This window comes from Boleophthalmus pectinirostris, unplaced genomic scaffold (genome assembly GCF_026225935.1).
Source record: "Boleophthalmus pectinirostris isolate CB_2022bp ecotype Guang Dong unplaced genomic scaffold, ASM2622593v1 HiC_scaffold_15, whole genome shotgun sequence".
In the NCBI taxonomy this organism is placed as follows: Eukaryota; Metazoa; Chordata; class Actinopteri; order Gobiiformes; family Gobiidae; genus Boleophthalmus; species Boleophthalmus pectinirostris.
The window spans coordinates 19,056,544-19,083,351 of NW_026571070.1; the positions used below are offsets into that span (position 1 = coordinate 19,056,544).

At 39.9% G+C, this 26,808-nt stretch overlaps 1 protein-coding gene across 4 annotated transcripts in view; it reads right to left on the reverse strand.

Moving 5' to 3' along the window:
• Window positions 1–443: 443 nt before the first annotated feature.
• mllt10 (MLLT10 histone lysine methyltransferase DOT1L cofactor) overlaps window positions 444–26,808 on the reverse strand; it is a 34,549-nt gene continuing 8,184 nt past the window's right edge. The window contains exons 3-20 of one of the 4 annotated variants that reach the window (XM_020925535.2): window positions 26,754–26,808; window positions 24,737–24,846; window positions 24,238–24,341; window positions 23,874–23,967; window positions 21,740–21,829; window positions 16,875–16,973; window positions 16,346–16,688; window positions 15,249–15,461; window positions 14,652–15,065; window positions 11,181–11,341; window positions 8,449–8,566; window positions 6,631–6,709; window positions 5,387–5,574; window positions 4,359–4,508; window positions 3,483–3,529; window positions 3,145–3,395; window positions 2,698–2,767; window positions 444–2,381 (exon numbers count right to left, since the gene is read on the reverse strand). In XM_020925535.2, coding sequence (XP_020781194.2) covers window positions 2,193–2,381; window positions 2,698–2,767; window positions 3,145–3,395; window positions 3,483–3,529; window positions 4,359–4,508; window positions 5,387–5,574; window positions 6,631–6,709; window positions 8,449–8,566; window positions 11,181–11,341; window positions 14,652–15,065; window positions 15,249–15,461; window positions 16,346–16,688; window positions 16,875–16,973; window positions 21,740–21,829; window positions 23,874–23,967; window positions 24,238–24,341; window positions 24,737–24,846; window positions 26,754–26,808 — 2,775 coding nt within the window. In that variant the 3' untranslated portion in view covers window positions 444–2,192. Of the gene's footprint in view, window positions 2,382–2,697; window positions 2,768–3,144; window positions 3,396–3,482; window positions 3,530–4,358; window positions 4,509–5,386; window positions 5,575–6,630; window positions 6,710–8,448; window positions 8,567–11,180; window positions 11,342–14,651; window positions 15,066–15,248; window positions 15,462–16,345; window positions 16,689–16,874; window positions 16,974–21,739; window positions 21,830–23,873; window positions 23,968–24,237; window positions 24,342–24,736; window positions 24,847–26,753 lie in introns of those variants that run through there. The other 3 variants (XM_055150777.1, XM_055150778.1, XM_055150779.1) reach the window with 3 other exon arrangements.

The following is a 26,808-nucleotide window of genomic DNA, read 5'->3' on the forward strand; positions in this document are numbered from 1 at the left end:
TAATAAATTCAGTGTAAATGTGTATGGGATTCTTAACATCACCTTAAATTTAGGTAATTATAGAAATATGAAAATATTTTTATTTTATATTTTTTTATTTCAGTTTTTGTTTTGTATCCATGGCTTTCAGAATGATGAGAATGTAGCATCATTGCCATAGTGATCAACAAATTAAAACAAAATAAGAGTTTTTGATTGGGGAAAAGTCCTCAAAATGTTGGATTCCAGAGTGCTCTTCGAGCACCTCTGCAAATTTAAAGACACACTGAGCATCATGTCTTCTCCTGTCCTGTAACACCCACGGCCTTCTCTGTGAGGTGTGTCTCCTGTCCTGGGACATCAGAGTGCTGGAGGGCCAGGAAGGGGTTGGCTGTGATGGTGCCCTGGCTCTGAGCGGAGGGCCCCTGGAGGTCCTGCCACAGTGCCAAAAGAACACAATCAAATTAAAATTCCAGAGTGTTTCTTTATTTTGGTGTTCAAATACAATATTAGTTTTTTTTATTGTACAAAACTTGATCAATACGTGTGCACAGATGAAAGCATGGTGCCCACAAGTATAAAAAGACTCAAAGAAAATGGTGCAAAACTTAAAAAAGAAACACAATGTCCCTGCACATATAAAAATAAATTAATACTTTGTATCCAGTCACTGTGAAAACATTTTGTCTGGTCCTAAGATTCACACACACAGACTGAGGCTTCATTGGCTTTCCTTCAAACCAGAAATGGCCAGTCACAACCATTTTATATATACACCAGTCACCAATGAGAAATTTACTTATTTATTTACAAATAACGAGGTAAAAACTGTGTCACTGCCCCTGGACACATTATTTCTCCCATCTACACACAGCTATGTACAGCCACCCTCAGCCAATGATCAAGTAGCGTCTTCTAACATTTAAAAACAGATTATTAAAGGGGTTTTACAGCAAGATCTGACTGTATAAGAAATTAAAACAAAACTATACACAGTAGTAGAAAATTTTCAATCACACCAGTTGGACTTTAAAATATATCATCTTACAAACACTTTGAAATAAATAAAAAGCGCAATATAAAGTTGGCTTGGATTTTGAGAAATGCAGCAGAATATTCCTCTGTTTTGTAAATTGTGTAATTGTGTTGTAGCTTAATTACCAGTGGATTTTAGAAAAGGGCAAACAGGGTAGATCACTTCTCCTCCGCCTTTAGGCACTTGGGTTTGGACCCTAACTGGCCAGTCCTGACACTTGTGGGTCCATTTAAACAGGGCGCTGGTGTTGGCCCAAGGTCCTCATAGGCTGGTCCTGTTGGAGAGGTAGGTACAGCAAGGGGCTCAATCAGCTCTACCAAATGTAACGATTTCAACAAGATGAAACCATCAGCTTCATTCCTGCAGTACTTTTTCATAGGAGTCTTCTTTTCTTTAGTTTTTTACATTTCTATTCTGGTGCTGAGTGAGCCCCCAGTATCTTTGCCCAAAAGCAGAAAAAGGCGTCTTCGGTGATGGTACAAGACTTGGCTTTATCACTTGAGTACATACATCATACATACTTAGCCGAGGAGACAAGGGGAAAGGCTGCTGTGTGGATTTTTCTTTGCAAGCCTCTCCCTCAGTGTTCCCCTTGGGACAGCCGAGACAGATGTAAAACATGACTCTGCTACTTGTACGACCTGTCATAAGGAGCTGCATTTTTATATTCATGTAATACTTGACAGTTTCCTTTGTAGTATTTTAGTGCTAGTGTGTGCTAGCTAGTGTGCTAGCAAGTGTGCTGCCAACTGCACAGCTCTGGTTAGCTGAGGCCCCTGAGAAAGTGAAGCAGCAGAGTAACCAGACAAAGTCATATTAGGAGAACAGAAAATATGAAGAAATATAACAATATACCAGAAATATAAAACTGACACACATTAAATGGGAGGTAATGGACAGATTATGACTGAAAAAGTGTCCATAGGAAAATTACCTGTTTAACAAAATGGACAAATATTAACAACACAATGACAAAATACAAAACTTAAGCAGCACTACAACTAATTTAAAAGAAAATAAATAGTATATATTTCTCTAAATTTTTTCTAAACTGAAATAAACTATATTGATGTGAAAGCTTAGACCAGACTTAGGACTTGGATTTAAGCATCAGGCAGCTCCTCCAAGCACCTCTGCATATTTATTTTATAAAAGACAGTCAAAGACACATTGAGCGTCATGTCTTCTCCTGTCCAGCGACACCCACGGCCTTCTCTGTGAGGCGCGGCTTCTGTCCTGGGACATCAGAGTGCTGGAGGGCCAGGAAGGGGTTGGCTGTGATGGTGCCCTGGCTCTGAGCGGAGGGCCCCTGGAGTTCCTGCTGCTGCGCCTGCATCAGTTGGTAGAGCAACACCTGCTGCTGCTCCTGAGACATGCACAAACAAAACAAAAACATTGTTAGAATGGCCAATGATGGAATTTAAATCAGTGGACAATATTCACAAAGGAAAATATCATTTAAAATACAAAACAAATTGGACGGAAAAAATATTGTGTGTGAAAGTAGTATGCAGCCTTTACGTCTGTAGATTGAGGGCTGATTGGTGTAGTTTGTGCATCTCGGCATGCTCAAACCAAAGAACACATAAGAACAAGTGATGCAGATATGAAAGAGTAAAAGAGGCCTTTGATAGAGCGGATGGCTGTGTGCAGTCTGACTACGCCCTGTGTGTGTGTCGTACCGCTGAAGGCTGTGAGGACAGCAGCTGCTGCAGCTGATGTTGATGCTGCTGCAGGAGGAGCCGCGCAGCGCTGCCAACAAAACACAACTTTAGACACACGCACAACTGTCCTCACACGTCAGCCCTCAGCAGAGGACAGCCTGCTCCCTATCCCAATACAAGTCACTACATCACCTGCCATTGTCCACAACCCTCAAATGACATCAACACATACTACTATGGCAATGACTACAAGTCATGGCTCACCTGGTCTTACTAGTGGTTGTGCTGCTACAATCCATATCGTAAGCAAAGGGCAAAACCAGAACAACAATGATTTCAAAAAGGAAAACACAAAACAAGGATTCTATTTCAATGACTGTCCTTTTTAGTTTGAACTTAATACTTAATGCAGTATTCACGCTAGATCTAAAATGTTTGATTTCCATTACATGGTAAAGTATATACCTGTTGTTGACCGTGAGCGCTGCTGTTCCTGTACCACCTGGAGTCTGTATGACTCCATTCAGAGCTCCGACAATACCCCCCATGCCCAGAGCGGCCCCTGCCCCCAGTGCACCCATGAGCCCGGACACTCCCGCCCCTAAAGTCCCCACCCCATTGATCTGAGGCTGAGGCGGGCTCTGGGACACTGAGGGAGGGGTGGACAGGGAGGAGGTGGAACCACTACTGCTGTGCCCGCCACACGACGCACTGTCCTGAGGGGAAGACAAATACACACCAAACCCACTGTTAATGACAAATACTGAAAGCAATCATACACACAATATACAGTAGCTCTGTACCTGAGCAGCAGCAGCAAGAGAGGAGTCAGCGGCACCAACTTTGACATCTGTGAAACATATAAATCCACTTCAGATAATCACAAGATATTGCATTTACAAAAGTACAAATTGGAACCAGAAGAATTAACACCCTGTTCTTAGACAAAAGTCACATTGGTTGATTTTTGCATTTCAGGGTCATCAACGATTTTAAAATGTTTATTCTAACATGCTGTAAATAATCTATATAAATAAATTAAAACACTCAATAGACCAAAACCTACACTACCAGTTAAAACTCTGGACACACTTTCATTTATTTTTCTTCTTTATTTGCATGATTATTTTACATTGTAGATTCTCACTGAAGGCATATGGAATACAGCAAACAAAAATTAACTCAAAATAAATAGCCACCCTTTGCTTTCAACCCTGGTTTGCCCTTTTGGCATTTCTTGACCCCAACAAGGCACACCAGTGAAGTGAAACCATTTAAGGAGATTTCATCAAGAAGCCCAATGAGAGAAGACCAAAAGGTTCCAGTACTGTCGACAAAGGAAGAAGTGCCTTTAGCATTTAAATATAAATTTAAAAAAAATATTTAGGTGATTTATTTAACTTTTCTTTCTTCATGCCATAATTCCATACATCTTGCTTAATACATTTTGTCCTTTGTATGTACATAAAATGTAGAAAGCAAGCAAACATAAAGAAAAAGAATGAGAGGGTGTGTGTTCAAACATTTGATTGGTAGTGTGTAGCAATATTGTAATATTCCCTATATTTCCCCCAAATTCCAACTATTTTAAAGTTGTAATGAGAACCCTGCATATTCCCACTGTAACACAGAACAACATGTGGCTTTAATAGCAACATGACATTGATGGAGTTGTTTACCGGAGGAGGCTGAGGATGGGGTGAAAGGCACTGATAGCTGAGCGCTTAAGAGCTGCAGCCTCTCCTTCTTCATGGTCAGAGTTTTGATCTGCTCCTCCAGTCTGCGGTTCTCCTCTTGCAGCTGGTGCAGGGACTTCAACATGCCCACCACTAAGAGCACACACAGACACACACACAACAGTGCCTGAATTAATACAATGCTCAGAATGCTTTTTGTTTGGGATGAAGCTAAAAAGGGCCTTATGGAGCAGTTCGTCCTTGAGGTCAAACATGATAATGTGCTCTTGTTTCTGTTCACAAACCCAGTGACTAATTAGACAGATGAACTCCACTGAGAGGTCAAAGGTCAAGATCAGCTACAGAGGCCTTAACCCAAGCCTGCACATACTCACGAACAAGTGGCCCAAAGGGGAAGCATAGACTGGACCTGCCCCACTGAACAGCAGCTACCTTTGTAACAATCAGGTGACTGGTCTTTTTCATTATCACTTTATTGGTCCTTAAAGAGAAGTTCATGTACACAGAAAAAACACAAATGATTCATGTGTAAAAGCTACATTTAGGCTGTCAAATGACATGGACATGGTTTACACCTTAAGCTTGTACTGGTTGGATGTAATCCATTAGCAGAAGCAGAACTGACCACGTGACACATTAAATTAAAGTTATTATTTTTTTTAGAATACATTAATCTACACAATTACTAAATGGCACAAATAAAATTCAAATTGCAAATTTGAGTAATTCGTATGAGTTGAAATTCTGACATGTTAAAACATTTCAGTTGCCTGCATCTTTTTAGTGTTGCAGTTGTCACTTTTTGTAGCAACACGTTAACTGAAATTTTCTTAAAAGCTCCCGTGGTTCAGGAGACACAGGTGAAGTATGACAAATGACACAATGACAAGAAAACAAAAGGACTTCTAAAGTTGCACAATTTATGCAAATAACCCAGCTCATTAGTGTGCTTCTGTTCAGAGCGTGGTAAACACACAATCTCGCTCCCTTCAGCAGTTTTGTGTTCTCACCGTCGCCCTGGGCTCCTTGCTGAAGCAGGAAGCTCTGACCCTCGTTCCACTGTCTCTCCAGGAGCTGCTCGATGCTGGTTGCCACCGGGGGCAGCGTCTCGCTTCCTCCCGCCCCTAGCAACCCCAGGCCCGGCCCCGGCAACGACCCCGAAGAGTCGTAGCGGATCTGCAGGCCACCAATGGGAGAGCTGCATGGTGGAAGAGTGAGGGAGAGATGGAGAGGTCAATGGGGAGATTAACGACCAAACATAAACGTCAGACAAACATAGACACTGCTGGCTATAAAACTACATCAATTTGTTGTTACAGTGGCCCCTAATGAAAAGGGGCCAGGCTTTCTCTCTGTCTGTGAGAAAGAGAAAGAGAGAGCAAAAAGATCGAGAAACGGGACATTCAGGAGTGAGTGAGGCAGGAGGATGAAGAGACTGTTAATATACAATAAATTCTGTTGCGCTCACGTTTAGACAATCTGCTGCGAATAAGGGACAACAGGCACACAAGAGACAAGTAAACCACTCTACCACTACCACAACTTAAAAGAAATCGTACAAACAATGTATTAATTATTTTAATCGTTTTGAATTATGTACTGTAATGCTGTCTAGGTTAAACATTCTAAAAACATAATTTTAAGTCAGGTGTTGTCTTTTCAAAAATTTATAATTCTTTATTAATTTTTGTAAAATAAAATTGTAATTTTATTTTTGTAGACACATTTTATTGTCTGTGTGTTCAAGATTTTTAATTTTTATTTGTAATTTTTTTTCGGACAAATTACATTTTTGTTTTACCTTTAGATATTATAGTTCCCCAACTGTATAATTTAAAAATACAAACTGATGCAAATTAACAGTCATTTTAAAAACTAACCAACCTTGTTAAGTGACGGATCCCAAACAAATCCATGCCCACACACACAAACCATGACGTAAAAAGTCATCAGGGTGTGCATTCATGTGGTTAATATGAACAAAAAAATGTAACTGGAGTTGAAGGATAGTTACCACCTTCAAAAACACAAGTTATCGTTGGCTGAGAGAGCGAGAATTGCCTGTAGCGGTGTGTGTACATGTGTGTGTGAGCGAGCGGAGAGCAGGCGAGGGGCCAGAGAGGGGAACAGCAGAGCGGGGGAGGGGTGACGGAGGGAGCTGTGAGGAATGTAAATGGGACTGAAGCATCTGTGTGTGTGTGTGTGTGTGTGTGTGTACGCGCGTGTGTGTGCGTGTGCGTGCGCATGGACGCACCGCGGGGTGGTCTTTGGAGAAGCTCTTATGGAAAAGCCCTGAGCTCCGACGCTGCTGCTGTTGTCTCCCACCTCTTGATCTGCAACAACACACACAAAATCAATAAAAAAATCTTCTAGAATATACAAAATATAAGCATTTTTGCACAAAATATATAAATAATCTTAATTAAAATTAGCAGTGTATTTAAAGAAACAATGGCAGTATATCAGAAACAGAGAATAAATACAAATAATGTAATAAATGTCTATAGACAAAAAATTTCAGATATTTGTAATTTACATGTATTAATTTTGTTAAAAAATATTGCAGTGAACAATATTTTTATGGAGATGCTTAAGTTTAAAATGTACAATTGTTTGAAAGTTGTAAAAAAAAAAAAAAGGTATCTAGTATATTATTTTTTAATATTTTAATATTTTTCCAAATTTCACTAATATACAAGTTTTATTTTTCTGTATTACCGTACTCACTTTGTCAAGCGTAGCGGCTATCAATTAAGAATATAAATACGAACGTGCACCATGCATAACGACATAAACTTGACATAAAACCCCAAAAACACACAAATAGCTTGGTGTGAACCACTAATTCTACACAACGTCCAAACAGCTTTTCCTAAACTAAATTCACACAAGCTTCATTGAGCTCCTCTCTCGCTCCACTCTCTGTGACAGTCACTCACCCTCCTCCCCTTGGGCCTTTGGCCAGACGCTTCTTTTCATTTTCTTCAGTTAGAGTAATGAATCACACATGCACACAGCGCAGCACACACACTTTACATGTACACACTGCCACAAACTCCCCTCTACTTAAGACAGTCAATCCAGCTTTTAGCCCCACTGGGTCAGCACTCCAGCCCTTGCTCATGTCTTTTTAATGTCCTTTTCTCTTAAACTCTTTCCCCTGTCCAGATACTCCAATGACAGAGAAAGTGCCAAAATAAACAGTGCACATGTATGGACACATTCATAGACACACACCTTACATGCAACACATGCCCTGGTAACACAGGGACAAAACGGCAGCTTATGTGGCTGCTCACTCATGCTGCCAGTCACTGGGTCCATCAGCTCAGAGTGTCCATGCTGAGACCATCACATGATCGCTTCCCAAGAAATTCATGTGACACTGTCAAACCGTGCTAAATCACTTCTTCATTTTCAATTACCATCACTATGAACAATTCCCCTTTTAAATAGACCAGTATGCACAGAACAATATACATTTTAAGAGTGCAACTTAAATATTTACTTCCCCATAGCTAGAGTAACTGGTTCCCTATTACTGGTTTTACACAAAGCATCATTGTATGTGGATGCTCCTGTGTGTGTCTCGGAGCCGTGGCCCGCTGTCATTCAGCCTGATTAGTGAGTTGACCCCTGGGTCAGAGCAGCTCTGGTGACTGCTGACCAGCGGCAGGAACTACCAAACCTCTTCCTCCACCTCCTCCTCGCCTGCTCGGCACCAGATGTCTTGTATCAGGAAGTGGCTACTCATTATTGAAGCCATCTCCTACTCCCTCATCAGCCCTCCTGCACTGGACACACACAAACTCTCTCTCCAATTGTGCCAATAACAACACTGAGACAAGAAGCTATAGAACTATATAATCATATACATAAACATATCAGCATACTGTTTTGTTTTTTTAAACATCAGCTCATGTAATTGTGATAGACATTTGGAATATTTAGTGTTCATTAATTTGAAATTAACTGCATCTTTATTGAGTATTTTTATATAAGCACCTGAATTCAACTTATACAAACAGAAGTGTGAGGAGCAGTTTTAATAATAGCAAGGCTTGTTCCTTACCTGCAGGAGAGGCCTCAGACTGGGCAATGAGCGCGGCCATGGCTGAATTTGGGTTGAGTCTGTTTCCGAACATGTGTGAGGGGGCCAGGTTAAACACTGACCCGGGAAGACCACTCACCTGTGGATACATGAAACAAATGTAATCCAACCAATAAAACTACATTTGTACTATTTGTATCAAAAGAAACAAATGGCTGAGTTTCAGTTTCTCACAATTACATTAAACGGAATTCATTAATTAATAAATTACATTATTCTAATTTTATTTATATACTGAATTCATGTGTTAATTTAGTGGAACATATACTCTGTGCATCGAATATTAATAATAGTTGAAATAAGAACAAATTATGTTTTCCACAATAAACAAAATACACAGTGTAGAACTGGATCCTTGTATTTTACATTAACTGAAGGAGGTGTCTAATTTATATTGATTATTTTTTACACCAATGAGAAAAATACAATTAGGACAAACTCTGTAACACTGTCCAATAAAAAGGGCATGTTGCATTTGAATATGACAGTGATTACTTAATAAATTATCCAGATGAAAGTAAAAAAAATGCCTGATAAATATGAGGCTTTAGTAGTGAAGCATACTAAACAAATGTCAATGTTATAAAATAAAAAGTACATTATAGCAGCCGCTCATTATCTGGTATCACACGGCGCTGCGAGCACCTCTGCACCCCAACAGCACGTTGACATGCTGACAAAGTGTTTCTGATGCATAGCGTTTAATCCAATTAAGGCATTTCCCAAATAAGGACCAGGAAGTGAAGGGTGGGGTGTGAGGTGTGAGGGTAGGACCAGGATGGAGCATTATGAGGGTTTTAAATTATAATAATATTTCAGACCTAAAATAACATAACTGAGGCTGAGCAAACTGAAAACAACATACTTTTTTCTTTGGCCAATAAAGATGTTCCAGTCAAACTCTTGGACTTCTCATATTATCAATATGAATTTTATGAAATGTATAAATTTTATTTGTTTAGTAAATTACTTTACTTTAATTTAGAAGTTTTTAATGACCAAAACCTGCAAGCTAAGACTTTTTTCACTACTAATAATAATGTGCGAACACACACACACACACACACACACACACACACACACACACACACACACTGACATAAGTTCTACTGACTGTTCAAAGCTTGTCAGTTATATGGTTATATGGTTTGGATTTAGTCATGCCATTTTACTGTACATTGTTTACTTAACGGTGCTTGTTAAGTAAACAATGGGGGGAAGCTGCCATAAGTTAGAGGAAATAAGACAAGAAAAACCAGCCAAAAAACACTACACTTTTATATGAATATCATTCATTAATTAGTACAAAAAATTTTGTGAATCCAAGAAAGATTTGAGGCAAAACATTTTTTTCTAAATCTCCAATGTAAATCAAGTACAGATGCAAATGCCCTATACATGCTCTAAATAGGCATGATATCCTATGCTTCCCTGGGCCTCTCCTGTTCGACGTATACTAACTGTGAGGGGGGGTGACATGCCCTCCCCCTCCTCTCCTCTTCCCTTCGCTCCATCCGTCCCACTGAGGCGCTTGTCTCTCGTCATTACATCACAAGACAACAGGGAGAGGGAAGTGAATGGGCTGCAGTTGGAGGGTCATGCAGAGCTTTAGAGTTGCATGACTAAAGAAAAATATCCCAGTTTGTTAAATGTACTCAAAGCAAAATTCATTATCATTCATATAAGAAACTAAAACCTCAGGCATAATTTTGTCTTGTATAATAAAGAGAAAAATATATTTAAAAAATATATGTTCTATATTATGAAAAGTGTAGTTAAGAAAAACTAAACCATTATATATTTATTACAAATTAATTAATTGTAATGATGATTTTTAGTTTAATATTTCTGGCTTTTTATTGTAAATAATGTCACAATTATAAAACAAACACACACACACACAGCAAAATACACCAGTTAGAAATGAGTGGAAAGGACAACTTGTGAGCTATTCCTCCCTATAAATTACCATTTAGAAAAACTGCTCATCATGGAGAAACAGCACGAGCCTGAAGGTGCTTATTAAATTAGGCTGCAGAATAATAAATACTTGAAGAGAAATGTGGGGTGCTCTGAATTGGCCGCTCGGCTCTGTGCAGGTGTATGCATCAGACACACAAGAAAACACTTCACACAAGGTCAAGACTCACACGTTTCGCACATAATTAACATGCTCTGGATTAATAAAAGCATTCAGAGATTTGGTGCAGGAGATGTCTAATTAGACGGCTCTAGTTTATTTGTGTTCCCACCGTTTGTATAATGCAGAGATGCAGCCGAGGTGTGGCTGAATTCCAGAGGAGGAATCAGTTCATTTATTTATTACTTATTATCAGAGCATTTAGAATACTAATAAATACACAGAAATCTACTTCACTAATTAAATATTACATTGTACTTTTATGTTTTGCGTGTGTCACATTCACATTCAGAACATACCCATTATACTAACTGTCCGTTTCACCTGGTTTCTAAAAAGTAATTTCTAATATAAAAATAATGTAATTAAAAAAAATGTAAAGTCACCAGTGTGGGGACCATCATTTCTGCGCACCTCTAAACACTGTATAATAATTTCTCAGTTGTTTAGTACTGTTCCTGTGACATGCCGCTCACAGCTTCATGTGAGTTTTTTTTACTTGCAGTGATTGGTTTTTGTAGCATGTAGACTGAGTGTATGTTTGTGGACTCACGTGTGTGGGTGCCGTGCTGCAGAGCGGGGCTGTGGCGCTGAATGGAGAGGGAGGGGCTAGTGAAGGCGTGGGCTGTTGTTGCTGTGACAACTCTGAGCCGACTCCACCCCCGGCGACAGCGGCTGCCCCCGACGACGACCCCTCAGCACCAGAGAAAACACCTGTGGAGAGGCACAGCCCACATCAGCGCTTCAGATATATTTTTAGACAGGGTTTTTATTCTTTATCCTCTCAGAAGTGTGTCCTTGAAACAGTCAGAGCATTACATGAGAAGGGAATCACAAAGCAACTGGTTTGAATTGAGAAGACGCCAACGATATCATTGTCAGGAAAACTTATAACAACATGTCGCAAATGTAGAGCTACATTACCTGGGGGAAAGCAGATGATAAGATATACATAAAACACTTATGTCTATGCTCAACGTAATAGAAAGGGGAGAGAAAATATATTGACCACCGTCTTGTCTATCACAACATTAAAGGATTGCAGAATTGTTACAAATACCTGTCTAAATTTTCCCAGGTAAGCACAGGTAAGGTAAACTGGTGAAACAGTTTTGCACTACTCTGACATTGTCTCTTTGTGCTCCCATGGCCCAATGGAACATTAAACATTTACATTAATGCAGATTTTTTTTTAAGGCATTTTCCGGTCGCTTATCTCCTGCCTTTCCTCGGCACAACCCAGTGCTTGCCCACTACCCAGGGACAAGCCCCCCTGCCCCCCTTTGACCCCAGCAGAGGAGGGGGAGCCAGGGCCCCTTGGTCCCACAAAAGCCTGAATGGCTCAGGGCAGCACACATTCACTGGGGAAACAAGAGATCTTTGTGCCAGGATGGGAGGGGCGAGTGAGGAGAGAGGGCGAGCGACAGAGAGGAGAGAGAGAGATACAAATGCTACATGGGCCGACAGACTATTTATAACGCTTTGTAATATGCACCAGAAAAACTGATACCAGCCGCAGCTGGATTAGAGCTGAACCAACAGTTAGCACAGTTTAACACAGTGCACAGAGCCAGCTCATGCACTACAAAACTCTCAAGTTTATCTTGTCTATACTTTATGCATAGGTAATAATTTTTTTAATATTTTGTTTTCAATATTCATACAATACTTGCAAATACTGCAAGTATGTCCACTGTATAATAGAATATAAATGCAATCTTAATTTAAAATGTTGGCTGTTAAATATAACAAATCAGAATAATGAACTACATTCTAAATAGTAGTTTGTACACATCTATATTAGATATGCAACATCTAAATCAACAACAAGGAGTGAGCGATAGTCTGTGATGTCAGAGTGTAGTAAAGGTCTGGTCTCTTTTCACTCAGAACATTTCTGCATGTTTCAAGAATATTTACTGTGATTAGTTCAAGCTGGCATTACCTCAACAGCCAATAGAACTTGTGTTTTAAAAACTTGAGCTAACAACTAACAAAAAGCTTTAATTCACTTTTACAGGGAAATTTCCATGTGAGTAGCAGGTCAATGTTGAATAGCAGGACCGCCGCGCTTGTTTTCCAAACGTGGAGACAGTCATTTAATCACTGTTTAAAAAGGGAATGTGGAGACAAACACTGTGGACATGTGGCTACATTTGGTATTCCCAGAAATGTGCAGCTCTGGACACAAAACACACTCCACTGTAACAAGACAGCAGTGTGTCCGCAGCACATCACCCACAGCAGGCTGAGAGTGTGTGTGTGTGTGTGTGTGTGTGTGAGAGAGAAAGCACGGCTGCAGCTATATTATTTTGAAAATGTATACTGTTTAAACAATTTACATCAAGTGGATTAATTCATTATATTTATATATATATATATATATATATATATATATATATACACACACACACACACACACACACACACACACACACACACACACATACATATTTTGTATCATTTCAAAATATGTACACATTAAAATATGTACACAAGTATGTTCAAGTGTGAAGAAAACCGCAAACCAATTTAAAAAAAAGAATTTAAAAAAAAAAAAGAAATGAATACACATGAGGGGATTTAAATTATAATGAATACAATACTGGTTTTCCCAGCATCTCAAGTGTCTTTGTCATAAGCCGTCTGGAATTGGGTTAGAGGTAAAATTACCATATAATATTATAATCTATATATAATTCCAAGGCTTCACGAAGCCTTAATTTATATTTTAATAACTTCAGTTTCACAATCATTTTAAATATAAAAATATTTGGTTTGTGTGATTTTAAATTTCTATTCAAAACTAAATAAATATTCTATTGCTACATTGTACACAGCGTTCACTCCACTGACTCTGGCAACCCATCAGTGACCCCCCCAGTCAAACATTAACCTGGCCAAAATATAACCTCCACCGCCACACCCACACACTCACTCACACACACTCACACACTCACACACACACACACAAATATCTATCAAGTTGACCGTCTATGCTTATCCATCAGCACAGGGGACTCCGTGAATGAGAGTGCGAAGGAGACGCTGAGATCCTCCCCATCACTGCCCTGCATTAACCTTGGGCTAAATATTTACAGTAGAAACAAGAAGCATGATTCTCACACACTCCAGGTTCAACCACAGCACAGAACTGCTGCAGCTCCAGATGTGGCCAAGATGCCCAGTCTAAGGCAGATAGATACAATGGCATTGAAGAAACATTAAGCCCTAAATTCTACGACAGACAACAACAAGTGAAGCAGAAAATCGCATGAAAAGCTCAAGATAGATATATACTCAAACACTAAACAGGCACAGATAATTAAATTGTTCTAAGTAAAATGGAATTAATTATTTGAATTTTTTAATTTGTTGAAATTTTGTCAGAGTCATGAATAAATGCCATAAAGGCTTTTGCATATTTCCTTTCATAGATTTTGCTGAGAGAGACCCTTTTCATTGTCCTCCACAGATGAACTAACTGCATGTGCAATTAGGGCCAGAGATACAAAGTGTTGAGCAGCCAAAACATCAACAGGTTAGGATTCAGAAGGCAGGTAAGAGCACACAGGCGAGGCAGGGGAAACAAAAGGGTAATTCTGAAGAAAGAAGAGCTGTAGGATGTGGGTGCTCCAAGGGAACTCCGAAGCATAAAGACAGTTGCCAAGCAACAGAACATGAGGAAAAAAGAGGATATACAGACCACTTCCACGTGTGCGGCAAATACCAGAGCTACGCTCACACAAGCAGCCAGTGAAAAGGTGTGTCCAATCCTGCCATTTGTGACGGAGACGCTCAATGGTAATACCTTTCTGCAGAGAAGCAGTCTATATCCATTTATGTTTCATTCATCACTAGTCAATGGGCTGGACAAAGAGAGGCTTGCACCATTGCCGCTAATGTGTATTTGATCAAATGTTCCATGATCACACATATGTTTATGAACATATATAACCACATTAACTATATTATATATACTTTGTGCTTAGTTCACAGCAGTGTGGTATGTATTACACTTTACCTGGCACAGTTGTGGGGCCGCTGCTGTTCCTGAGGAGTGCCGGAGACTTCTGAATGCCAGCGACACCCATGACCCCCAGCCCCTTCTCCCCTCCAGCCCCCACTCCTAATCCTCCGCTGGACGTTAAGCCGGGCCGGCCCGAGAGCACAGAGGACACAGAGGAGGAGCTGTTGGCTGCAGACGTGGGCAGGCTCAGGGAGGGAGCTGCTTCTGGGGGCTTCACATCTGGGCTGAAGCACGACCCAAAGCGGTTCCTCCAGTTTCCTTTCTTTTTCTTCTTCACTCCGTCGTCTGCCCCTCCTACCGTGGGGCCAGAGTTAGAGGGCTGAGCGCGTTTAAAGCCCGTGGACCCACCGAGGCTTGTCGTCTCACTCGCAGAGTGACTGTGGGAATTTTCATACAGTTTCCCGCCCACTAAAATGATCAAAAAGCAGTTGTCAGGAGCAATAACAAAACGTAATACTGTTAAATAAATCAAGAGACCAGACTTATATTTAACTGTATCACTATCATTATTATTATTTAGTGTGGCATAATTTACATTATTTGCTCTATAATCATCTATACTATCTATACTAAGGTATTGAATCACATCACCTGCAGAGGCGGTGGTTGCAGACATTAGAGAACCAAACAGTGTGGTTGTCCCATCTGAACCTGTGCTCTCTGAACTGGGTTTGACGAGGCAGCTGCTGAATGATGGAGGGGATGAGAATGTAGTGCCAGCTCCAGGACGTAACGAGGAGTCTGTAAAACTGAGGAAGTCGGACGAGGCAGATTGAGTCTTGTTGGCACTAGTCAACAAGAGGCCTAAAAGAAGAATACGGAATAAAATAAATACTAGTCATAACTTAAAATAATGAGAAGCAGAAAGAAATCAGAATGATCATAGACAAAAAATGTTTCCATCAATAGAAATATACATTTGAATAAAGGAAAACATTCCACACACCATTTATAGCTTTCTGAATCAAGTTGCATGATCAAAATGAGGCAAAGGCAACAGAAACTAACAGAAAATGCATCCATTGCTCTACCCACTGCCCTGTGTGTAACAATGAAGACACAAATGTTCGGATCCCATTTCCACTCACACACCTGACAGGGTCTGGAGGTGGGGATGGTACAAAACACAGGGGCTGAGAGCGGCACAGGGCCTATTCAGGTCCTGACCTCCCCACATGGGCTATCTCTCACTGTCTGTGCAGGTCCACTGCCAGACGGCCACTGATTAGAGCAGCCTGAAGCCCACCCACACCAAATACAGCTATCACAACCAAACAAAAATAGACTATTTGGACTAAGCTCAAAATGCTGTTGTGATGACAGCACAATATATGCACTTACACAATGTGTTTAAAATAAATTATCTTACGTTAATTAGCATGTTCAGCTGATTCAGTTGTTATTTATATATTTTAATTCTATAGCTGCTTCTATTTATTATTGTGGGAGGTTTGTGATAAAAGCAATAGCTTACGGTTAGAGCTGTGTTTTTGTTTTGTTTTTTTTTCATTTCCACAGTATTTTGGCAGAAGAGACTATTTTTTTTTTTAAATATATGTACTTTAAGTTTTCAAGCAACTACAGGTATCACCAACTATTATCCAGAGGTTTACATTTCTGCTAACAGCAGGTTAAATCCCGATGGTAGGAAAATTAACATAGAGGGTCATTTACAGTCATTAATTCACCTTGATGGAAAGGCCCTGTGGAGGCCGACACAGATGTGGAAGAGGTTGCCATGGTGACCACAGCAGAAGGGAGGGGTTTCCCTGAGGAGGTGAGAGACTTGCGGCCACCCCTCTGTCCAGCCACGTGAGTCCCAGTACTGCTGCTGTTTTTCTTGTTCTTCTGATCGGCCGCGGCCTTGCCTCCATCTGCGCACAGACTGTCCTTGGAGCCACTGCTGGATAAGGTAGAAGAGACTTCCTGAAAGTTGGCGTTGGTGAAGCGTCCTGCACTGTCCTCTAATCTCTTCTGAGAGGATGTGGGCAGAGAGGGCACTCCTCCACCTGCGCTGGTGCTGTTGTAGTTCTGTGGGACCAAAACCAGGATAGACATAAAGTGCTGATAAGAGAGGGAGGGCAGGAAGGAATGGAACAAAGGGTATCTAAACAACGGTGTCTGAAAAAGGAAGTGTCAAAATTTCAAGGCAAAGAAAGTCTTCCAAACACTAGCTACAATGTTTAAGTGACCACAGTGGGCAGGGTGCATCTTTACCTTCTCTGGGACCATGATGTTTGGAAGAACCAGGGAGGGAGACATGTCCATGGAGCTCTTCTTGTGTTTGGGTTTGTGTCGGTCCCGTTCCTTGTGTTTCTGAACAGGGGGAGAAACAGAAGAGGAAACAGATGGGTGAAGCTGTCTGAGACATGAGTGCAGTTACGAGTGCAGAAAGATAGACCTCCTATGAACTGCTCTTTAAACCTATGCTGCTAGTGTAAGAAGCGGTCAAAAGAAGTTTGAAGAAAAGCTCACAATTAGAAATTTCATGAAAAATGTTAAGAGTTCACTCCATTACCACACATCAAACAATCCCCAGGTAAAAGATTTAAAACTGTTTAATTAAATACAGACATTGTGTCAATTTTAGGAGGAACATGAAGAAAAATGGGTCAAGGACAAAATATGTTTTGTGTGTTTTAGCTTCAGTTTGATTGATTGTTCCCATTCATAGATGTGTGCATATGTCTGCACAAATCACACTGCTTCAATCTATGTTCTTTCTATGATTATGTGTTGTTATTCTGTAGATGAATGCATGCTTCTTAAAGGCATCTTAAGAGACTTTACAGTCACATGACTATAGCTGAGTATTTAAAAAAGCTAAGGCATGCGTTATTAGCTTATAGTCAGAAAACGGCGCTAGTGTGAGTATGTGTTTTGAATAGAGAGGGAAAGACGGAGCATTGAATTTCAAAGGGACTGTCTGAGATGAAAGCTTGAAGATCTACTAACACAAAGAGCGCGACGACAGACAGATAAAAAGGGGCAGGAAGCAACATGAATGCCGCACGCTGCAGTTCAGAGCCCACTCTCTAAGTGCCTCACGTGAACCACACCAGGTCTCATCGATTCATCCAATCATATCTTCTTTCTTGGACCATCACAGCTCAATTTACACCTTCGCTCGCACACACCAAGCTCCTGCACCCTTCCCTGCACCCCAAGGTGGCGACTGGGTGCCAGCGCATTTGCACCTCATGCACCCGTCCCACACAATCACACCTCAGTGCACGTGTACGGGGCAGGCAGGTGCATACAACTCACACACAAGCGCAACTGTGGGCACTAGAAAAGGAGCAAGCACGAGCACACAGACAGTGAAAATATGCAGCGAGAGTCTGCATGGGGCTGCTCTGGAAATGAAACCACCCCTCCCTCCCTCCCTCTTTCGCTCCCCCCTCCCCAGTGCTGCCCCAGGGTCTCAGTGTGGGACGAGCTCTTGGAGACTGGTGACAGTTTAGCCACACTTCCTGCAGTTAACAGACACCAGCGGCTCATTGAGGAGATGGCAGCTCCAAAGCAATGCACTCCCTTTCTGTTTCCGCTGATGTGAGCAATAACAGTTTTAAGAACAGATGGAGAAAACATGTTTCTCCGAATGTGTAAAATCATTAACTCAAGTTTAGTTTCTTTAAAAATGTGTTGAAAGCAAAATAAATTAGATGACAGCCAAATTATTGCCACCAATTTTAACAGCAAAGCAAGAACAGTTACATCTAATTTAACAGGTATGATTAACAAATCAGCCAAAATTTCTTGAGCAGTTCATTAAAGTATGGTATAAATTCTAATTCTAATTCTATGATAATGGTGAATATAAACTGTAATTGCACTCAAGGCTCTAAATTCGTTGCAAAAACAATGATAGTTGAGAGATTGAGGGGTCAGTTCTTGGGGATTCCCTTGTTGTTTTTCATTAACATTCCTGAGAAGGTGTTGACGGACGCAGGCAGCACAGAGGGGCTCGGGTAACGCACACGTACGCACAGAGCCAGAGTAGGAGCACCGGGCGTGGGAAACACAACAGCCACACAATGTACCTCTGACACACCCTTATCAATCAGGTCAATTGATTATACAGGCAGGGACACAGGCTTTTAAAGTGTCCTCTGCCCTCTTTCTATGCAGCTGACCGTTAGCAGCCCCATCATTTGACATGTCCAAGTGGCCTTTGAGGCAGACTGAGCTAAATATGAGTGGAGACAGGGGATGAGGGTTGCGTCAATTTATCAGCAATCCCTCCAACAATGAGCAATACAACAGTGGTCTGAAGCCCGCTCTGTCTATGTCTAAGGCTGGTGGTGGGCCCCTGGACAGGAGAAGTCAATCATCACCAGGAAATTTGTAACAGTCTTTTTCTTTGTGCTTTCGGGAGCCTATCAGGAGCAGAGGCTTTGTGGTGCTAATGACTAATATGAAACTTAATTTTAACAATTATACAGAACATGTGGAAATACATATGAAGTGCATCTCCCCTCCAGTGAAAGTTCATGACTTTTCACTTTTTTTTTTAAAGATATTTTCACACAAAAAAATTTTTGACTGAAAGAAATAGCTGTAGCATTTATTTAGTATTTCTGTTGATGTATGGCATATGGACACAAAACACAGAAATAGTCACCATTAGTGACACAATATGAGAAAAAGATGCAATATGCAATAATTGTGTTTTGATTTGCAATAATGATATTATTGATATATATTAATATACTTTTTGGAACAAGTTCAGTAAAATTTAAAATAAACATGCACATACCTCCATTTACAAGTCAAAACTAGGTAAAAAACAAAAAAAAAAAAAAACAAGAATAAAAATAAAATCCAACACCAACCTAAGTCTAGGACTTGGAGAGGAAAATCATGAATTAAATTGTTTATTGTTAAAAAAAGACATTCCTTTAAAATGAAGAACCTTGTATTGTTGCATTACATTTATTTTTTGTGATATTGATTATACTGTGTCAGCCATATTGAGGTATTTTTATATATTGCAATATGGCTTTATATTTTAGCAATATGTCCTGCAACCCTAGTCGCTATTATACAATTAGTCCAATTGGTACCTCTATAAAACAAAAGCTGCTAAAACGATTGTATAGTGTATATTGTGCACTTTCCCTGAGTCATTAAATAAACAAAACTGTGCAGTGGTCAGCTCAGACCACAGTCACAGATAACCATTAATCTGCCTTAATACCCTGTAGATCAAGATCATTACAAAAATGTAAAAGCGCGCATTTGAACACAATGGTAGTGAGGAAGAGGACGGGGTGAGGGTGCAGAGGGAGGAGGGGTGAGGAAGACTTGGGGAAACAGAGGAACAGGAAGTTAAAGGGAAGATAATCCTCCCTGGCCGGGCAGGAATTCCCCTGTGCTGTTTCCTGCTCGATTTTCTGACCATCCATTGTGAGTGTGAGAGTGTGAGTGTGAGTAGGAGGGGGGCTGCTGCAGTTTGACTTGAGGGTCCACCACAAGGAGGGGATCCATCTGAGCCTCATATTTAGCTCACACACACACAGATATGCCTGACCCGCAATGTGGATACAGAGGCAGTGTGTCTGATTGAGTGAGAGGAGTGGGCTCTGATAAATGCAAATCAGCCACTATTAATAAAAGCCTGAGCTGCGACAGACAATAACCAATAAATGCCATACAGCAGGTGAAAGGATAATTTGGACCTGGCTAATTACTGTTTGAATCAAGTTAAATATCCATTGTTCTCTTTAATATTTACTCTGAAGTGGGTAAAATGCCACTAAAATTGAGAAAAGGGGGGGGGGTTGTACTCTTGACTTGTCTGGAAAATGTATTGTGTCTATGGAAATCAAATATATAAAAAGGAATTCTGACAAAGATATATCAAACCAAAAATGACGTTTGGTAGAGACTTAAAATCAATAGAATAAGATATTTTGGTTTTCTCCCATTAAACAACTACTATTATTACAGTTCCTACATGTCATGGCTGATTTTGCATACTCCTTGACCTTACAGATCTTGGAATGTACTAATCTGATTTCTTTTATATTATTAGGCCTATAAAACAAAAAAATGTGAATAAATAAGATTTAAATAGTGAAATTTTTCTATATATATTTTATAGGTCAACAGATGCTATTGAAGACTAGACAATGGCTAACAGAGAAACTCCATTTTAATGCAAGCTTGTACTAAAATAAACACTGGATGAAAATAATTTGAGGTTAATTTTGAAATTGCTTCTGTTTTATTTACCAGTAGAAGGCTCTTGTCAGTCTTCAGATTTGTAATTTGAACAAAGACATATATGACATATGAACTGTGAATACTAAATGGAAAAAATATGACCTCAGAAACAATTTTTTACACTTTTTCAGTGACACATTGCATGACACAACTGAATGGTTAACTCAAAGACAAATATTCTACTCGTCTGAGGAGTCAATAGTCACCGATGGGTGAAGATGCATTGCCAACACACACACAACTACAACTATATTATATTATACAACAGAAAAACTAGACCCAGGTCTTTCAGTAGAAGGCTATGGTATCACCTTTCAACTCTGATTGAATAAATTCAAGGTTTTTCCTTTTGAATTTTGCAGCAGTATTGAGCAAATTCTACAGCCACACATGCAATTCAACATAAAAATAATGAGTAGCTACATGCATATCTTTGAGCCTAGAGCTTTAAATTACTGCCAAAAAATGTAAGAGATAAAATGATAATAATTATAACCATTTGTATACAATTATGGCTGTTTCCTTTAAAATAAATCCTTGAAGGTCCACATGCTTAAAAAAATTTAAAAGTTAAATTATTCTAGCAATTTAATTGTAAAAGCATTTTTTGTAAAAGGAAATACACAATAAAATTATTAAACACACTCAAAGATTTTTTAAAATAAAGTAAAATTACAGAAGGTGGAAAAGGCAGAAATGGTAAGTCCGTGAATCGGGATGGTCAATGGAGGGCATGGATCATCTGATCTGAGTGTACCTTATGTTGGAGCCTACTGCCGCTTTGTGAGGCATGTAATGGTTTCTTGCAGAGGCACATTTATGGAGGGGAGGTATACACAGGACTGAGGGCTTACCTTGTTGTCCTTGTCTGAGGGTCTATCCAAACACTGAGAGGAAGAGTCACTTAAGCTTTGAGACCTACTACCACGGCCCCTGCTCCTTCGCTAAAAAGTAAAAAGGAACTCCACGTTACTGGATGAAGTTCACACAAAAGAGACTTAAACCAAACCATTTAAGGATAATTTGAACTAAAATTTTAAAAAAGACTTAAATAAAAAGAAAACAGTAATAATAAAAAATATTTAATTATTAAAAAAAATAATAGCAATTTTCAAGACAATTGACATGTCAGATTACTGTATTTGAAAAACAAATTTAAGATACCATATTATAATCAAGTCTAGGCATTACACAAAATGAAACTGGGCAAAATAAAAGGCATCACACTACTAAAAATGAATGCATCATTTTGTGGTTTGCCTTTTCAATTTGAGCCAAGGCTGCTTTAATCTTGTATACACTACGTTGCCATAGTGATAAAGAAGTGCATAATAAAATTATAGCTACATTATTTACACACAGGTAATGGTTTTACACAAGCACACTTCCGGGCAAAATTACTTTTTTCAACGGCTAGGAAGTCAGTATTTCAGATTAACATAATAGGAGTAAAACTAATACCACTTTAAATTCAATAATTACACCACATATAATTAGATTTACATGGCAGAGATGACCCTGCCCCTCCATTTTTCCAACAGAAAATTACCGTTTATCATACCATATATTGTGTAAAAAATGTACAAAATTATCAGTTAGGTAAAAATACATTTTAATTGTAAAGGGTTATCTTAAACCGCGAATGGGCTACTCCCCCTTGAGTCGAAATGCTCAGAAAACTTCTGATTTTTTAAACTCGTACAGAGAAATGGATGTCAAGCACAAAGACAAAAATATTTAAGCTGAAATGATTAACTTTTGCAAAATGGCTTTTGAGAAACTCGGGTCAAACGCCATATGTTGCTAACACGCCATAAACATCCATCAGGCTGAATTTATGAAAACCCTCAGCTAACAACATTGCTTTCTTCATCATTGATTCCCTCTCGTGCATCGCTGTCATCCATACAATCCCAGCTTAATGACATTATGCCCCACCATCCAAAGCCATTCGCCCCGGATCAATATCTCAGCATGAGTCCTTCCATCAGCATTTGTTAACATTGCCAAATGTCATCTGGCCCTCTGTGCAGTGTGTGTGCTGATAAAGCAAGTCCAGAGTCTCCATATGTAGCACAACAGATCAGGCATATTCCACTTTTTATGTGTTTGATAGTGTCCCTGATAAAACTTGAATCATATTTTCAGGAATAACAGGAGAATTAGTGATCAGGAAAAAGGGAGCCATAACTAGAGACAAAATACATTAATTCTATAAGTTTCCAAATATTTATGCTATTTATTAATCAGATTTCTCTTTACTTATTAAGTGCCACATTAAGATATTTTACATTCCCCAACTCCCACCCCCCCTCGCAACATGATTAAAAACAATATATTGCTTGGTCTCAGTAATATGTATGTAGTGGTCACAGGAAAAGATCAGCAGAAGATCTGAGTAGAAAGGACAGTAATGAGTGAAATAGGAGAAATTCAATTGGGGAAGTGTAATACATGTGAAAAAAGTGTGTAACAATAAATTAATGGTGTCAAAATGGTGTGCCAAAACAAAGGCCCCTTTTACACAGCGCTCCCAGCCAGTGTGATTGCAAGGCCACAGTGGCCAATAGCATAGATCCAAGACACCAATTTTTAGAAAAACAAACAGTGGAATAAGAGCACCAGTTTGAAAAGCCTGTGTAAAAAGGGTTGTGCAGAAGAACCAGAGTGAACAAAGGTAGTGGAAATTATGTATAAACTGAGCCTAGCCTTACAACAAAAGCAATCCTCCACTGTTCTAAATGCATGGTGTTAATAATACAAGAATGACCTAAAAATTGGGCAGAGTCTCATAGAAAATTAGTCACCCTTCCAAATCTAGTAAACAAAGCCAGTGGTCAGAATGATTCAATTTACAATCCATTCTTCAGCATTACCAGAAAGAAGAAATAAGGCCAAATAAAAAATAATAACATGCTTGCCTGGTTAGGAGCTATGTTATGTTTAAATCATGCAATTAGTAAACTCACAAAACCCGTTGACACTTACCAATTTGCTGTGGTGGTATTTGCAATATCCACAATACTTGACATTGTCTGCATCTGATCCCTGCTCTTCACACAATAAGCCTGCAAACTGGGCACTGCAAAAAGACAAAAAAAAAAAAAACAAGACAGATTTCAACTAACAATTTACCATGGTTGTGCACTGCATAATGTTTCTCAAGATGTAGCCTGGACTAAACCAGGTATAACATTTATTTATACTTTAAGTCATATACATGAGAAAATAGTACTACAGTTACAGGTTGTAAATATCCATAACATTGTGGAGTCATGACTCTGGGCGAGGGACTTCACAAACAGGCCTTGTCTTTGTCTGATGAAGTTAATGTGAGGCCAGTGGGTCTCACCATGTGACGTGGAAGGCCTGCCGGCAGCCATGTTTGTTGCAGGTCATACAGGCTCCGGTAGCGGCTTTGCTCTCTCTGCCCTGGTCCTCACAAATGTAACAAGTCTAGGAACAGAAAAGAATATTGAGTACAAAGTAGGGTTGGGTAGAGTAAATTAATCCAATTAATTTGATTAATTCAGTTTTAATAATCGAGATTTACAAAAATCGTTATCGTCAAGCCCAAGTACAAAGAATCATCAAGTTACACAACAGTTACACAAGAGACAAATGACCTTGTGCTTCTGCTCTAAATGTAGAAATATAACCAGACTAACTCCAACTAAAAGGTCAGAAAATAGTTTCATTTATTGTTTTTTTTTTTTTTTTTTTGGCAATTAACCTTCTCAAAAGCCAGATACAGAAGTAAAAAATCAAACCTACCAAAAAATTGTGAAAATGATGGCCATTCCAAAGCCTTTTTATACTCTTATGGACCAATAATGTGAGTTGGTCATTACCTTATTGTAGCGGTCATGTGGCACTGACTGGAGCACAATGGGCTCCATGGTGGAGACATTTGCAAACTCCACCTCAGGTATGTAGAGAGCGCACACCACGTGGGCCCAGCCTGCAAACACAAGAGGGACCATCAGCTTTTTAGGACAAAAAAGGGAATAAATATCAGCATAAAAAGCATTAAATAGGGTCTAGACCTGGCATTAACATGCCAGTCATGGTTTTGACACCACCACATAGTGCACATAAATATCTCCAGTTCAACTTTTCAACCCTGGAGTCGTAAAACGCTTTAATTTGTAAATTGTAGTTAATCTACCTAAGTAGTTGTTTATTGAGGCCTAACACACACACACACAGCTGCCTGTCAGGGAAGACAAAGTGGGGGCGGCGGAGTGACAGCAGGGCATGGCAAAGTGGCAAGAGAATTGACGACGCGCCGAGGAGGAGTCCGCTGAGGTGAACCAGAGGTCAGTGAGAGGTGGGAGCCTGGCCTGAGGTGTCTGTTTTTTCCCCCATAGCGGAAACAAAAACAGGCTTAAACTTACAGTTGAACCCGTGGCCTGCCTTTGACCTGGTGAACGGGACGGTGGGAGGAGGGCAGGGGGCGGAGCGGAGAGGAGGGAGCGAGTGTGAAATGGGGGCATGTTGTTGTTTTGAAGGCCCTCCAAGAATCTGGAAGAGGCCTATAAAACAGGACTATAAAAGAGGCAAAGGCTTCCTACTCTAATCGAGCATTCACGCTCTTAACCCTACAAGCATTAGGCCTCTGATGACCTTCCTTGGTCTAAATGAGTCGAAATCATTAACTCATTTCCTCAACTGTAACCACAGCAAAGACAAGAAATACAGGCAGAACAAATAACATAAAATATGCAATAAGACAGCCCCATTTAACATCGTACAATGACATCACTCTTATCAGACAGACTCAACAAAGGCCCAAAGTTGGATATGTCCATGCATGTAGTTTTTCATCATTGATCTTTAACCATCAAAAATGTATGTGTGATATTTAACTTGAAAGGCCTGGAAACATACCACAAAGTTGTTGAAAATGGCTTGCGGCTCTTAACAGCATCTTGAAAAGAATTTAGGGTGATGCACGTCAACTAACATAGAACATTATTCTTAGAGGATAAGTATTTGTTGCACCAGTGTCAATTGTATCTGCAAACCATAATCACAGCGTATTTGTACTCTGCGTTAATAGGTTTAATTTACATTAAAGCTAGGCCTAAATGTATCTTAAGTAGATTCAAGCAATTCATCAAATTTGATTTCAGACTTTGAGGAAGAAATTTCACTTAACTGTGTTAAAAGGCAGTGGTTAAAAGCCTGTATTGTTTATGTTCTGGAAATTAATATATTTAATTTGTTTAAATAAGACCCTTTTTTTTACATATCGCCCAGCCCTATGTTTGCTGTGTCATCAGTTACAACTAACTGTCAATCCATCTTACCACCACAAGTAAAAATGCAAGATCAAATGCCCGTTTCAAACTAATCCCATCAATCTACTTTATTACTGTCCCACCTGAAATAACAGACACTACCACACAGATCAACAAGTGAACTCCGGGTGCAGGGGAGAAAAGAGAGATGGTGATAGAGAGATGGGGAGCTAAAAAGGCAGGAGAGAGGGAGAGCGGGGTCATGGCAAGGGTAAAATAAAAGAGAAAGTAGTAAAACGGTGTGTGTTAGTCTTGTCCTGATGCCTCCCTGCAGGCCTGGACACAATCCCACAGCTGTGCTCCCCTCCACACACACATACGCACAGAATATTTACAGTCTCCACCGAGCTGACCCCGCGGTGAACCCTTAGAGACGACTCCTCACAGGCCACGCACTATACCCATCCCGGGACCGCCCCCTCATAAACATACACTCACACACACTCGTAAAACATGGACGTACAGAGCAAGAGAGGAGACATAACTCTAACCCGCAAGCTCACACCACTAAAAGTCCATAATGACAAAACAAGCCACAGTTTGTGAATGGGCAAGTGTGAGATACCTCCGTTGTCTGTCCTCTTCAGAGCTCCATCCTTGTGCGGACACAGCTCACATCT